This window comes from Cololabis saira, chromosome 8, assembly GCF_033807715.1.
Source record: "Cololabis saira isolate AMF1-May2022 chromosome 8, fColSai1.1, whole genome shotgun sequence".
Lineage (NCBI taxonomy): Eukaryota > Metazoa > Chordata > Actinopteri > Beloniformes > Belonidae > Cololabis > Cololabis saira.
Window position 1 is genome coordinate 39,984,417 of NC_084594.1, and position 16,372 is coordinate 40,000,788.

Genomic DNA, 16,372 nt, shown 5'->3' on the forward strand with positions numbered 1-16,372 from the left:
ATTTAATCATTTCAACTAAAAATCCTAACTATGAAATATTCACATTTTAGACTCCATTTACTTGCAAGGACCCGCTGATATTACTGATGAGCTGATGAGCTATAGAGAATTGGTGAGTTACTCTGTTTTGAAATGTTTTGTTTGATTTTGGTTATTTTGATTGTGGTTTTGAAGACTATTTTGATTTGCAAAAACCATTGTTTGATTTGTATGATTTTATAGAACGACTGATTTGAAATTATTGTTTTGGAAATATCTTTATTTATTATTTGCCTTTTTTGTGTTCAGGCCAGGTTTCTTGTCAGACCTGCATGATTGTGGATGACTCAAAACACAATGGCGAGCCAAGCCCAGAGAGCTAAGTCCAGGGAGCTAAGCTAGCCCGGAGAACATGTGCCAGTGTGCGTACCTACCAGGACGGTAGGCCCTCAGCTCCATAACCCACACAGCCCCTCCATCACCACTCCAACTATCACGATGGCGAGCTAAACCCAGGGAACTCTGAACTTTGAACTCTGAACTTTGAACTACAACCAGTGACTGATTAAGTCACTTTGGGCTTTTTGATTTTTTTTTTCTCAACTGTTGCTATTTATTTTATTTTGGTTTATTTAATAATAACATTGGTTCAAGCATATTTACATTGTCTGAGGTTCTTTATGTTCAATATAATTCCTTCTCATAAACCACCTACTTCTGATAGCAGTCAAACTACTGATTCCCATACCGTATACGTTACAGTTGTGTTATATTTCGTTCAGTAAAGGATAGGACAACAGCTCCATTTGGTCGTGGATCACCGCCGACCGGATTTATTTACAAGAGTCGCTGGACAGAGAGAGCGGAAGACAGCCCTATTTAAGGAACAGAAAAGGAAGTGACATAACATAAAATAAAATACACAGCACTCTACATATTGTTTTTATATAATTACACCACATGTAAGAACACTCGGGTTACACATGCCCAACTGTTTTGTTCTGTGATGTACCTGTAACTTTTTACAAGGACCCTCTCTAAAATGAGTTGAGACAACTCAAGAGGATATCCTTTCAATAAAGGTTCATATAAATATTTATTTCAAGCATATGAACAAAATGAAAAGGACAAAACAAAACAGATGAACAAATAATTATACATAACAATAACAAAGACTATGTACAAGTGTGTACAGTCCATTTTTTTTTCCCCTCCACCCATCTTTGTTTCTCTGCCTCATAAAAAGGAGAAGCCTGAAAGTCTCTCCAGGTCATCTCCTTGGCCATGCCCTTCTCCCTGTACAGAGAGAAGACTTTGGACGGGCAGTAGATATATTTCCCTGTCACGCCAGGGAAGCAAGTGTGTGTGTGTGTGTGTGGGCTGTTTGGTCCCTGTTTCAGCTCCAGGTGGCAGAATCGGCAGAGACGGCCTGTTTCTCCTGGTCTGGGATTTTCCTCTTCTCTCTGTTCCCCTGTGTGCGTAATGCAGTGGCATTCAGCTCTCTTTGAAAGAATTCAGTCTTAAATTCTTCAAAGGGCATTTTGGGATCAGAGAGTCCATCAGCAGCATAGGTCTGGTGCACCTTCTTTGAGCAGTAGAAGTACCGCACAGGCCCCTGTTGGAAGAAGTGCACCGATGATCCATCTGTCAGATATTGGGATTTAGGCTGACCACAGGCGATACAGGTCTTCGTCTGCCTTTTCTTCTGCTCAGGTTGCTGCTGCTGTTGGTGTTTCTGCTGCCTCTCCAAGATGCTCTCCACAATATTCTCAATAGAGTCTTGTGTGAGTGGTGTGGACAGGGCGGGCGCACCTGGATTAAAAACAGCCGGCTGCAGGGTGACCAGTGGAACACTGACTGTTTCACTCCCCTCTGACAAAGCGTGCCACAGCTGCTGCGTCTGCACCAGTTTCTCCTGGCTTGTGTTCAGAGAAGAACGTGTATTGAGCAGTTTTGCCAGATGCTTCACATAGCGTGATATGTGAACCCTGGTTGTTGGATGCAGCAAGCTGTTGGGATCAGAGGCAGACTGATGGACCATTTCTGCATATTCCTGATCCACACGCTTCAGCATATCCTTCTCTCCGCGATGCTTCTGCAACAGACCATCGATTGCAGCTTTCATGGGAGAGGTCCAGCGTGCGAAGGCCGACACAAACACACGGCCACCTGTCTTTATGGGACCGACGCGGGCACCAGCAGGAAATGACCTCAGTGGCAGGGCGCGTGATATTTCTGTAACACAATTAAGCAGTAAGAGATCCTCAGTTGATCATGTTCTTAAATTATACACAAAACTTTATACACAGAGCATTATGTTTACTTACCCATTAATGTAAAATACTTTTTACTTTTACTTGAGTAATATTGTTCTAAAATAACAATACGCTTACTTGAGTCCAATTATTGGCTACTCTACCCACCTCTGAGTACAATCTAAATATTATATACAGTAAGTAACATGTATACACTCTTCACAGTACAAATACACGGAGTGCTTCACAGTACAAATACACATCATCATCATATAACTGCCTATAACAGTGCTTTAAAAAAGTGCAAGGGCAATATTTCAATATATCTAAAGGATATATTTGTACCTTAATTTGTTATTGTTACTTTTGTAAAGATTTAATATATTTTTGTTTAAACTACATGAATTTGCAGATTATTTTTTGATTACATTCATGTTATGTGACAAATAAATCAGATGTTACTCAGCAGTTACTCAGTACTTGAGTAGTTTTTACCAAACACGTTTACTCTTGCTCAAGTAATTATTTGGATGACTACTTTTTACTTTTACTAGAGTAAAATTGTTCTATAGTAACAATACTTTTACTTGAGTACAATTTTTGGCTACTCTACCACCTCTGACGACCTGTCAACATCAATACAAATCAGATAAGAGTAGAAAAAGTTCATGTTCATGTAGTGTAGCTGGTTGAGAGCTTGAATGAGCACGCAACACAAACCCGGTGACATGACAGTAAATGCATCCTGTAGGGTCATATTTAAAACAAGAAAAAAGTCTCTTACCTTTTGATAAACTCGTTTGGAGAGTCGGAATGTCGTTGTCTGTTGATACGACTGGTCTCCGAGGAAGTCCGAGCAGAGTGAATGGAGATTCTCAGGTGTAAAAAACAAGTAGAGGAACGGCGAAAGGTGTAAACAGCGCCACCGCCTCATAGCGGCCGGAAATATATCACATCGGTAGTGGTTTAGCACTACCATAGAGAATGAATGGGAATCCGTTTAGGGCCGTTTAGCTAAAGAATCCCCGCCGCCCGCGCGGGAGGCCCCGGGTCAATCCCCGGCATCTCCATTATTTGTGTTAATAAACCCAATGAAGTAAGAAAGCAATGAATTAAGAAAGAGTAGTCAGCAGCAGTACCACTCTGTCCAGAAGTAATACATTTTGACGTACATGAACGAAAATCGGTACACACCTGTATCATGTTGCAACTTAAAGAAAAGTCTTTTGGCGCCATGGCCGAAACCGAACAGGAAGTTGGCCATTTTGAACAAACCGCGTAATTTTGGCGCAATTTATACCATTCCTTAAGCAGTTAATACGGCCCGAACCGTAATGTGCACCCAGGTGTGTTATAGATAAAATGTTCGTCTCCATCCTGCGACTACGCGCATTAGTTTTCTCTTTCAAAAGCGTTACCGTGGCGGACTTCCGGCTGAGCTAGTGATGGAGTAGGACGTAGGTACGGAAGCTCCTGCAGACCCTGCATTTCATAGTATTTTTATCTGCGCTTGTTGTGCTTAAAACTTTTTTTACCAACCGGAGAAAGGCTGTGTTTGGTTTTCTACTTCGCTGGGAGTTTACAATGGCAGGTAAAGCCACTAAACTGCGTTCATCGAAGCCGGGACCCCAGGCCCCGCTCTCGTCTGATTCCCCTCCCCGCTCCGGGCCCTCCCCCTCCTCGGTGGATTCACCTGTGGACCCCGAGGGTGAGTTTGGGTAAAACGAGTGGGGTCTGGGTGTATGTGTGATTGTGTTTGTGTGTGTTTGTGTGTGTGCGTGGGGATGGAAGGGTGAAACCTTATGCTGGCTCTAAATATGTGTTCTATCAGTACTGTTTAATACATTTTGATGGCTAGCAGTAACTCTAACCGCAGCTCTTCAGGTACAGGTACATCTGTTAGATTCTTGTCATGGAATATCAAGGGCATGGGCAACCCAATCAAGAGGTCCAGGGTTTTTACACATCTCAAGCGCTTAAATTCTGATATTGTCTTTCTGCAGGAGACTCACCTAAAAAACAGTGATCACCGCAGGTTACAGTCTTCCCGATTCGACCAGATCTTCCACTCTGACTTCAATTCAAAGGCCAGAGGTGTGGCAGTTCTTATCCGAAACAATGTTCAATTCTCCACCTCTAAAGTCATTGCGGATAAAAATGTCCGGTACATTATCGTAGTGGGTATCCTGTTCCAGACTCCGGTGCTGCTCGTCAACATCTATGCCCCCAACTCCGATGATGTTAATTTTGCTCAGACATTACTTGGTAAGCTTCCCTTTTTAAATTCACATCTGCCTATTTTTGGAGGCGACCTAAACTGTGTTATTAACCCTGCTCTAGACCGCTCTAGCACTCGCACCATCTCCCAATCCAATATGTCTAAATCTTTTTCTGAATTTATGTCACAGTGTGGCCTTGTGGATCCTTGGAGATTCAAAAATCCCCCGTCCAAAACATTTTCTTTCTTCTCTGATGTGCATCACTTGTACTCCAGAATTGATTATTTTTTTATAGATCGTTCTTTACTTCCCAGCGTTAGCTCCACTGACTATTTAAGTATTGTTATTTCGGACCACGCCCCCCTGCTCCTAGATATTACATTTTCTTCCCACATTAAAGCCCCGCCACTTTGGAGATTTAATCCCCTCCTCCTATCGGACAAAAAATTCTGCAAATTTATTTCTAACTCTATTGATGATTTCCTCGCTCTTAACCAGAATGATTCCACCTCCTTCTCCCTACTGTGGGAAACGCTGAAAGCGTATCTAAGAGGGCAAATCATCTCCTTTTCAGCTCACTCTAATAAAGAGCACAAAGCTAGGCTTCAGGAGCTCACTTCTAAGATTCTTCAGCTGGACCATGACTACTCCTCAAACCCCTCCCTTGATTTATTTAAAAAACGGCTTGACTTACAATCTGAATTTGACCTGATCTCCACTCGTGAAGCAGAGCAGACCTTACTAAAATCACGTAGCACCTATTATGAACAGGGAGATAAATCAGGACGTTTGCTTGCCCACCAACTGAAGCTATATAAAACTGAATTTCCCTTAGATACTTCTAAGATGGCTGCATTTATGGATGGTATTGAGGCCCCTGAGATTAACCCCCCCTCCGCTTTGGACCTGGATGCTCCGCTCACCTCTGAGGAAATAGTCCAGGTGATCCAGGCAATGCAGACCAATAAAGCTCCAGGGCCCTATGGGTTCAGCGTTGAATTTCATAGGAAGTTTCATATCAAGCTGGCCCCGACGCTGCTGTCTATGTATGAGGAGTCACTTAATAATGGCTCTCCCAGCGATGGAGCTCAGTCCCAGGTCTCAGATGATCTCGGCCAACTCCAAATGGAGATCAAAGGCTGCAGAAGAGAAAATGCTTTCCTGACCAACTACAACAACAAACTGGAGTTTGAACTTGTAGATCGTGAAGAGGAAATGTAAAGAATCATGTTGATCAACCAGAACTTGGACTCAAACAGAGATGAACTGAGAGAGCAACTCCAGCAGCTGTAGGAGGAGAATAAAGCCCTCCAAGAGAAAAAACTAAAACTGGAATAGTAAAAGATGGAGATCCATCTCCAGCAGAAGCAGGAACAGGAAAAATCCTGGTTCCGGCTGAAGGAGGCTCTAACCAAACTGACAAGGGAAAGGCAACGGTTCAAGGAAACAGGGGTCGAGGTTGAAAATGAGAAAATGATCCTGGAAGAGCTCAAAAGACAGACTGAGGAAATAAAACAAGAAAACCAGAAGGAAAAGAGGAATCTTAAAGAGCAAAAAGAAAGCTTGCAAAGAGAAGAACCGATACTGATGGAGGGCAAGAAAAAACATGAGATGGAGATGGAAGAGTTGCAAGCAGCAATGCTTGATTTGGAGGAGAAGAGGACAAACCTGCAACTCTTGCAGTGCAACATGGATGTGGAGAAAGCTGAGATGAAGAAAATGAAGGTACAAGAAGAGGAACATGCTGTAAACCTGCAGAATGACAAGAAGCTGCAGGGAGAGATAAAGACTTTAATGGAGAACAAGAAATAAGTGGAAACGGGTCGGAAGGACCTGGAAATGGAAAAGACACAAATCTGTGATACCAAACTAAAACCAGACAAAGACTGTGCAGGACTCAAGAGAGAGGTGGAAAATGTGGAGGAAAAGGAAGATGAAGCAGCACAGAAGAAAGAATTGGAAGAGGAGGATGAGAAACTGCAGCTGGAGACACAATTAGAAGAGAAAGAGAATCCCGGTGGAGGAGAAGATTGTTAAAAAGGAGAAAAAGAAGAGAGGTTTCTTAAAGATCTTCAAGAAACAAAAGGCAGATGAGAAGAGAAGAGATGAAAAAGTACAGAAAGAATTGAATGACATCAATGAAAAAGATGAAGAACATCTTAAAGAAATGGAAAGAGGAGAAAACAAAAAGAAAGAAAAGGTGGTGAAGAAGAAAAGTTTGTTCAGCCGGATTTTCCAAAGGTCCAGCAGAGAGAAGGCTGCTGGGAACCAGTAGCTCAGCAACTTCACCTCCTCTCCTCCTCCTCTCCAAACTCTTCTCCCCAACATCTCTTTTGTTCCCGTCTTCATCCTCTCTTTTCCAGAGCATCTCTGGTGAAAACACCTCAGCTGCAGGAGGAGAATAAAGCTCTCCCAGAGAAAAACAAGTCAACAGACAAGAAACGGAGCAGCTGAACTTCACCTTCAGAGGGTTTTCTGATGCTCTGAGCGTTGTATCTGGTGACGAAGCTTCAGCTGCAAGATGCAAGAAAAAGCAGGACAAGTGCAGAGAGCAACATACAGATGCTGAAGTGTGTTTAAGAGAAGCACTGAGGGGCTTCAGTGGATAAGAGACAGGAAAGAAAATAAAGAAATGTCTGCAAACTTCTGAATATTGTGCAGGAATGATTCACTTCTTGATCTGGAAGCTTATGTCTAGTTGGTGTGTAGAAGAGGATGGATAAACACGGCCACTATGAAAGTAGAACAGAATCAACCACAATGATCACATTATCCTTCTACAAAAGTGCTTAATGGTTCAGGACAAACGTCATTAAAAGTGTTTTGTCTGATGAAACACATGAAAAATGAACACAGATCAGTCCACTGAGCCTCCGATTTGTGATTTTAATGTTATGGTGTCATTTTGAGTCGTATCTCCCAGGATTATTACACTATAATCTAAAGGATTTACATCATGAGACATGTAGCACTTACTACAGGTAAATTGTTGTTTTAACTAATAAAATCTCACATTTTAAAAATGATGAAATGTCCTTTTACAGAATCAACATTAGAAGATGAAGTGAAACAGAATAATTTGTCCTGAGAAAGCTCACTCTTTCTGTGTCCGACACATCAGCAGATAATGTTGTAAAATAAATGTAATTATCAAGCTGCAAATCAAGAGCATACTGATCTGAAACACTGACGAGGAAAAGCACACATTACTACCTCTAAAAGCTTCTCATCTTTTCAGAGGGACATGAAATAACTCATACCCAACAAGAATAGTGACCTGACAGCTGATGTTTTGGACATGAATGTTTATTTTGGCAGACACGCTTCAAGCAGGAAAATGTTCTTTTAAAAGTTTGATGTTGGCTCCCTCTGATGGTTTTCTATGAACACTGCAAACACACAGATCTGACACACGATCGTCAATCCTGGAATCAGAATAAAGACGTTTCCAGAGGAGTCAGGGATCCGTGGTCCACAGAGATTAAAGTCAGGAGGTGTTGGTCTTTTGTGGACTCTTCGTTCAGGTTTTACTGTAAAAAATGGTGGAAGCGGTTGAGAACAGGTGTTATTTTGTTCCAGTGTCCTGCTCAGATTATGTTTCACCACCATCCGGCCCTTGTAATTATTTTCTGAACACAGAGCCTCCAATTTGTGATTTTAATGTTATGGTGTCATTTTGAGCCGTATCTCCCAGGGATTATTACAATATAATTTCACCCAGATCCTGATACAGTTTATTAACAGTTGGTACGTGGAGATTAATCGGGAAATTATAACTTTCATGGCACATTTTCCTTCTGGGAGTTTTCAGTGAGTCTGGCGATTCCTTTGCAGGTCAATGTCTCGAGCGGGAAAACCAAGTCACTAACACTAACCAAGTCTCCTGCATGAAACCTTTGACTTTGAAAAAGATGTAAAAAGAGAAATTCTCTTTAAAAGGTTCTCTCAGAACATCTTACAGAAAAAAGCAAAACGTTTCCTTAACTTTAATGTTTAACTGGGAAAAGAGGAAGTGTGCGTCCGTTAGAAGGATGCAAACTTTTATCCTCAAATGTGTTTTATTAAGACCTCAGGAGATGTTGTCAGCTTTTGAATATGGGGCAATTTAAATTACTGTATAATCATAAGTTATATATTTAATCAGAGATGCCGATATACATGAAATAAAAATATGATTCTTTAAAATATCCAATTAAATCTTTAGATAAATGAATTAAAATAAATCTAATACATTTCAAACTAATGCCGTTAGTGCCTCAGTTGTAGTTGGGTTGAGCGTTCACGTAAACAGCAGCATTCAGACTAAACATGTTTATGTTAGTATTTAACAGGAAGGCCTGCTGTACATATCACCTCCATCTGGGTGTAACAGTGTTGTAAGTTTCATGATCCTGTTTCTTGTGTTTGTAGAATAACTGAAGAAAAGTAAAACAAATATAAGTAGAGCAGATTTCTGAAAATGCAAATATAAATTGGTGTATTGGAGGTTAATTTGCCAGAAAACATTTCACTGGTTGAAAAGTTTACAAAGTGTTCAGATGAAGGAAATATCGCTTGTTAAGCTGACTTTATCCATTTAATCAATAGTTATAAGAAACCGTGTTTGACGAGTAGGTTTGTCTGCAGAGTCCTCCCTGCAGAGGTTGACATTAGGCCTAACAGTGTAGCCCCCCACCCATAATCCTGCTGCAGACACACCTGTGCAGGAGCGTATAAAGACCCTGGACCGGACTGAGCAGACATCAAGCTCCAAGGAGTCTCTCCACACCTGAAGATGAGTCCCTCTGCCAGCCTGCTCCTGCTGCTCCTGCTCGGCCTCTCTCAGGCTCAACCTTTCCAGGAGGATGAAGGTCAAGACGCAGAGATGGCAGAAGATGAAGAAACGGAAGTGGATATGACCACCCAGATTCTGACCACCAATAACGCCACAGAGGAGTTCCTGCTGGAAGGAGACCTGGTGGCTCCCGTTACCAGAAACGCCATGAAGTGCTGGTACAACAGCTGTCTGTGGAAAAAAGCCTCCAATGGCAAAGTGGTGATCGCCTACACGATAAGTTCTCAGTTCTCCGGGTACGAGAGGCAGACGATCGAGGGCGCCATGAGGGCCTTCGGCCGCACCTGCGTCCGCTTCACCCCTCGCAGGAACGAGAACGACTACATCAGCATTGTGAACAAAGGCGGATGCTACTCCGCCCTGGGCAGACAGGGAGGCCGGCAGGAGCTCTCTCTCAACAGGGCGGGCTGCATCTACGGTGGCATCGTCCAGCACGAGCTCAACCACGCTCTGGGCTTCCAGCACGAGCAGACCAGGAGCGACCGCGACCGCTACGTCAGGATCAACTGGCAGAACATCATCCAGAAGAGCGCCTACAACTTCCACAAGCACGACACCAACAACCTGAACACGCCCTACGATTACTCCTCCATCATGCACTATGGAAGATTCGCCTTCTCCGTGGGCCGGGGGAGGGAGACCATCACCCCCATTGGAAACCCCAACGCCCGGATCGGCCAGAGGAACGGTCTGTCCCGCTGGGACATCAGCAGGATCAACATGCTCTACGGCTGTTAGCAACACTGTCAGATGAATAATGATGTATGAAATGCTCAGATAACAGGATGTGATCCCGCATGACCAAAATATTTGAAATAAAAGCAATGCAAAATGGGCTAGCTGTTCTTCTACTTTTTTTCTGCAGAAGTGTATTCAGATTTTCTTCTACTTTTCAATCATAGGGTTTTTTACAAGAAAAGTGAAAAACTTAAAAAAGTCTCTGCAAACGGAGACTTGATTTTTGATCTGAAGTAACCTGCAAGTGGTATCTTAATGAACCAGGGGCGGATCTAATTTTAATGCTACTCTGACTATTCTGTTCAACAGCTCCCCAATGCATTGAAATACTACCAAATAAACTAAGTATAAGTATTGTTCAGTAGGCTTTTCATTATTTCTTTTACAGGATATGTTGGGACAGGGAAAGGGGAGTACTGTGAGCTATTTACTCTGAAGACCTTCATCCAGGATACTGCATCACTTCTGCAGCCTCATGCAAGAGTTGGTCACACACGAAACCTAGACTAGACTGAAATATATCCAGGAGGATGAAGGTCTACGAAAGAAAGTAATTCAGTCAGGTTAGTTATTAGAAAAACAAGAAAAAGCAGGACAAGTGCAAAGAGCAACATACAGATGCTGAAGTGTGTTTAAGAGAAGCACTGAGGGGCTTCAGTGGATAAGAGACAGGCAAGAAAATAAAGAAATGTCTTCAAACTTCTGAATATTATGCAGGAATGATTCACTTCTTGATCTGGAAGCTTATGTCTAGTTGGTGTGTAGAAAGAGGATGGATAAACACGGCCGCTATGAAAGTAAATAAAAACAGAATCGACCAGAATGATTGCATTATCCTTGTTACACCCGCAAACGTAATAACAGCCCACATCTGCAGCTTTGAATGTAATAATCCCACAAATGTAATAAATTCCCCACAAACGTAATAAAATTTGCCTACTGCAAACGTAATACTGAATTTTCTGCAAATGTAATAACTATTACATTTGCCGGAAATTATTACATATGTGGGAAGGTGAAAGTCATTCATGCTATGATTTTAAGGGCTATGGCTATGAGCCTATGCTGCTGGTGGCTTATGAGCCAAAGTTTGAACCATTTAATGTCTGCATATCAAAAGCCAAAAACTTGAATAGGTAGTCCATACTTTTAAGTAGGCCTAATAAAAACATTTGTCAAGATTTAAGACTGGTCCATGTTCTTTTTGATAGATACATGGGCCAAGGCTGTCTGAACGCTGACAATTAAAGGCTTGCAAATAAATAATGACTGGTGAACTTATTCACCCTATGTGAATGCAGGAAAGTGAGAATTGCCATGTAGGCTACGGGAAGTATCAGAAAATTTCCCAATGTTACATTATGTTACATTATTTTAAATAAACGGCCTTTCAATTAAGTGTGATGTAATTGTTAATGATTTGTTGCTGCAAATATGGGTATGCACCAGGCCCCCAGTCTCGCGCTCAGCAGGCACGCCGATTTTTTCCAGTGGCCAGCCGCGGTACTGCAACAAAAAATCCCATGGGGCCCAGAAAGCTTTTTTCCCATAGACCGCAATAGTAAAAGAGAAGCCTCTAAAACTGTTCACAGGACACCTCCAGCTGTAATCACCTGCAATTACTAATCTTTGTATTCTATATTTTTAAGTCATGGACTTTATATCTGTCAAAAATGTTTTATAACGGCCAGAAAAGTCAAAGAAAAGTCTCTTTCTGGGCGTGACGTCACGGCTTTGTCCGTGCACTCGCAAAGCGCGGTCGTGTGTGTCTCGGGAACGAGCATGGCTGAATCTAAGCCGTTCGGCGGAATAATCACTCAGAAAAGTGGAAAACACGGCTAAAAGGTGTGTTTTTGTGGTCTCTTAATTTTCTTTTCCATGACAAAAGACATTGGGTTTATAATAAAACCTCAGTAAACGAGGGGGAGCTGCTCTGATCAGTGTTGAGCAGCAGCTGAGCAGGAGACCCTCTGTCATTCATTGAGCTGGAGCTGCGCGCTATAGACCCCTTTCCGTGTTTGTAAACAAGTATGACGTAGGAAGGCTGCGCGCGCATTGTTGCGGCAGAAAGACGGAGTTCATGACAGTTTACACCAGCCGATTGACGGAAAAAGATCGTGGAAATTACGTTACTAAACTAATTTTGGCGGATGGAAAGCAACTTCCTTCCCGGAGGAAGATATCACAAAGTGGCCCGATGTCCAATGGCCGGATATTCATCTGTATTTGGTTGAGAAACCTAGTGTTTACACTCAGGAGAAGCTGCGACACTGTCAGCAGCTGTCACAGCTGAAGTTTGTAAAGAATTATGACAGTCAACTGAATGTATTTTATACACTAGACATTTTAAGTTATTTTATTATTTCATATTTATTTAATTTATCTTATTATTTTTGTTAATTTACCGTGTCCCCTTTGTTTCTTAATGAGTTTCATTAAGCATTGCCTTTGAATGAAAGCCATGTCATGTGTACCTTTGTCTGTGCTGGCTGAATGAAGTTGATAGTTATTTTTTTTTAAATTAAAAATTAAAAATTATATGAGCTTTATTGTCCATCCTGCATCTCACATTATCACCATTAATTTACAGAAACATATTCCCACTAATATGATAAAAAGAAAAACATTAAAAGGCATATAATGCAAAATACTGTTTTTTAAAACTTAGTTCATTATTTTTAGGTAAATTCATTATTTTTATTTGACGGTTTGTGGGGATTAATATATCTATAATATACCTGAGTTTGATACACAACACATATAGTGAATATATGTATATTTGTGCAGCATATTTACAGCTGTAGAAGTTGGATGTTTGTAGCTTTAAAAAGAGAAAATAATCAATACATTTACACAATCAGCAAGAAAAAACAAATAACTCCGGTAGTTTATTAACAAAATTTTAATAGTCAAGTAAATCATTAATGGCTGATATTCAATTCATAGTCACAGCTCCAAATCACTGATGAGAAAATAAAAAAATGTCAAGACTTGATGTTATTATTCAGAACCCTTATTTCTTAGATTTTTTCGGAACAACACTTTTACTAAGGTTTGTGAGACTAGCACACACAATAACAATATCATCATTATTCCTCTGGGAATTGCAAAAAATGTATGTTCCTCAGGATTTCGATTTGTACACCCGTACACACAACAGCTGGTGGGCATGTTGTTATTCTATAACGTTACTGCAACTCCAAAAACGCAATTTAAGAAACAAATCTTCCCTCGCTCTATTCAAACTCATGCAACTTCTGCCGCTCTTCTGCCGCAACAATGCGCGCGCATCCTGTGATGACGTAGGCTGGAAAGGGGTCTATGGCACAGAGCTCAGGTGGGACGCTCAGGTCACACTCGGTCTAAACGCCCTGACCAGGGGGATCACAGACGGAAATGTTTAATAGTGTAATGAAATGTCAGGAGGGTCTCTGTGCCTGCCGGTGTGGATGCTGCAGGGAGGAGTTCCATTACCTGATTGTGAATCACTTGCACCTGTGTCAGCTAGGAGCGGAATAAAAGAGGTCTGTGAATGACTGGACGGGGAGTGGGGAATACTTCAGTTTCTGTTCGAAGCTGCGGCACCGGGCTGGGAGGGTGCGGATCGCAGCTTTTATTGTTGCCGGCCGCGAAGACAGCTGGATAGGGGAGAGAGCCTTTTCTGAGTGAGGAGGGGAGGCTGGACGCCTCCTTTAGATAGCGAGGGACCGGGGTGTAGTAGGTGCCCATGCCTTCTCCTTACTGAGGCTTCCCTGCCACAAACTGCTGCCGGTTGTCACTAACCTGGCCGCAGTGAGTTTGGTCCGTGACGCTTCACGGGTAACTCCATGCTGACACCCCGTGGGGGGGTGTCGTCGCCAGACCGGGCGAGATAAGTTAAACTCAAATACCGTATACATTGTCCGTTATTTGTTGTGTCCTTCATATTTTTTCCTTTCATGTCTATGTATTTGAGTGATTTGATGCCCGTTCATTTCCCTATATGAACCGGAGCATAATGTTTTAACGCATATTTCAGGGTAATTGATCCTTTGTCAGGGGCTCATTTAGAGGCGACGCTGAAGGCCCCCGGGCCCCCTGCCTCCCCCTAGTGGTGTGGAGTGGTTTTGACCTGCTTATAGTTTGGAGTGGTCCCTGTGGTTTGCTGTGCAGTTTTAGCACTGAGTTTCATTAGTTTGCTGTGTCAGCTATTTGGTTTTATAGTGTGCAGTGACTCTTTGACCGTGTGCCGGCCTCGTCTGGGTTTGTGGACTTGCATTTCGTGTGGCAGGGTTGTAGGGTGGCCATTGGTGTGCCATAGCTGTTTGCCTCTAGTTCTCAGCCTGTTGCAGGGGTCATATTGCCATTTTTAAACAAAGATATATTTTCTAATAAAGATTATTTTGTATCCTATCCCTGTGTATTTGTGTGGTTGATAAACATCCTCTTGCCTCTCATACCGGACCACACCGGTTTAATAAAGGTGGTGGCAGCTTTATATTATCAGTGAAAATATATAATCTAATAAACTAATAATTATTACACTGGTGGCAGTGGTGGGATCAAGAACTAAATATGTCGGAGGCGGAGAATGATTTATCACACTCAGGATTAGGAGAAATGAATGCAAGTGGAAATAACCCTTCTAGCAGCATGGCTGCTCCGCTAGCGCCCTTTCCAGCTAGTGTAATCCCCCGTCCTGTGTTCATGCCTGAAGTTTTTTCTGGGGTGGGCCGAGAATGGTCTGATTGGGTGGAGCAATTTGAGCTAGCCGCTAGTGTTAATGGATGGGACGAACCTGTCAAACTGAAATTTATGGCATTGTTGGTGTCCGGGCATGCGCGTGACATGTATAATGGTGTTTCTGCTGAAGCAAAAGCTAATTATGCCCGCTTAAAAGCAGCTCTGACTACTTGTTTTGAGCCCTGCCATAGTGATGAGTGGAGTAGGGTTGCTTTTGTGGAGAGGAGGCGGTCCCCAAATGAGACTGCCCAGGAGTTTGGAAATGCTCTGCGTAGGCTAGTGGCAAAAGCTTATTCCTCCGTGGATGATCACACTCGAGACCTGTTGGCCAGAGACCAGTTTGTGACCCATTTTAGCACTGGGGACTTCCGTATTAGCCTCCGTGCTGCAAAGCCCAAGACGTTAGAGGCTGCAATCCACTTAGCTGCTGAGATGGAGCTCCTTAGAAATTTGGAACAAGCCCACTCCGTTCCTGATGCAAGAGTAAGGGAAGTAAAAAGCACCAATGAGACTGACGATCGTTTTGAGGCCTTATTGGGCGCAGTAGAAGGGCTGCGTCAGGAGGTCAAAGCCATGCAGTCTGTAGTACAGGTGCGGCAGACTCCCTCTAGCACAGTGGCTCCACCCACTGCCTCTTCTAGCTTTCCCAGGCACCCTGTTCTTGTGGCCCCATCCACTTCCTCCTCTACTTCTCCCAGGTGTCCCGTTCTTGACACTGGGGGTGGTTCAGGAGGTACTTTTGGGCGTAGAGCCCATAACCGTTCTCGAGTGTGTTGGGAGTGTGGGTGTGACCGACACCTCCGCCATGACTGTCCATATGTGCAGGGAAACTAGAGGGGGTGGGTACAGCGGGCCAACTGCCCGCCCCCTCACTTTTGACTCGGACTGTGGCCTCAACCAAGAGAAAGGGCAGCCATGTAGCTGCCAGAGTGGGGGGGTTTGACCTCCAGGTGTTGGTAGACAGTGGAGCTGATCGATCAGTAATCCCCAAGAAGCTGTGGATGTCAATTACCAGGGGGGGATGTGAGCTGACTGAGTACCCGGGGAATGTATCGGCTGCTAACGGGGGGGGTATGTGCATATCAGGAGTGTGGCAGTCAGTTTGCCAGTTCGACTCCCTAGCACTAGTAGCAGAGTTCCTCGTTGCTGATATTCCCTCCTCTGATATCCTGCTGGGCTTTGATTTTTTGTCCAAGTATGGGGCGGTGATTGACTACAAGGAAAGGGTTTTTCGGGTGATGGGGAAAACGTTACCTTTGTTGTTCCAAGATGATTATGCAAAACCACGTACTGTCGTGATAAAATCCGACACCGCAGTTCCACCCCGAAGTGAAGCTTTACTCCCTGGCGTGGTCACAAGCCCACTTGGTGAGTGTGTGGAAGGTATATTGGAACCCTCAACATCATTGTCTGATCACTGTAGTGTTATGGTGGCCCGGGTAATTTGCCAAGTTGAACAAGGTGTTGTCCCAATTCGTGTGATTAATGTCACTGATGAGCAGCTAGTGTTGCGGAAGGGCATGAGAGTCGGTACCCTGCATACAGATATTGAGGTGGGAGGAGGCTTGGGGGAGGCTGAAGGGATTAATAGGAGGGAAGACTTCATGCCTTCCTGGACAGTAGAT

The 16,372-nt window shown here is 43.1% G+C and overlaps 1 protein-coding gene across 1 annotated transcript; it reads left to right on the top strand.

Annotated features, from left to right (window-relative positions):
* Positions 1–9,203: 9,203 nt before the first annotated feature.
* Positions 9,204–10,025, top strand: LOC133449554 (high choriolytic enzyme 2-like). Its single transcript, XM_061728717.1, has one exon. It carries the CDS (start codon positions 9,228–9,230, stop codon positions 10,023–10,025), a length of 798 nt encoding a protein of 265 aa, XP_061584701.1. The 5' UTR covers positions 9,204–9,227.
* The last annotated feature ends 6,347 nt before the right edge of the window (positions 10,026–16,372 follow it).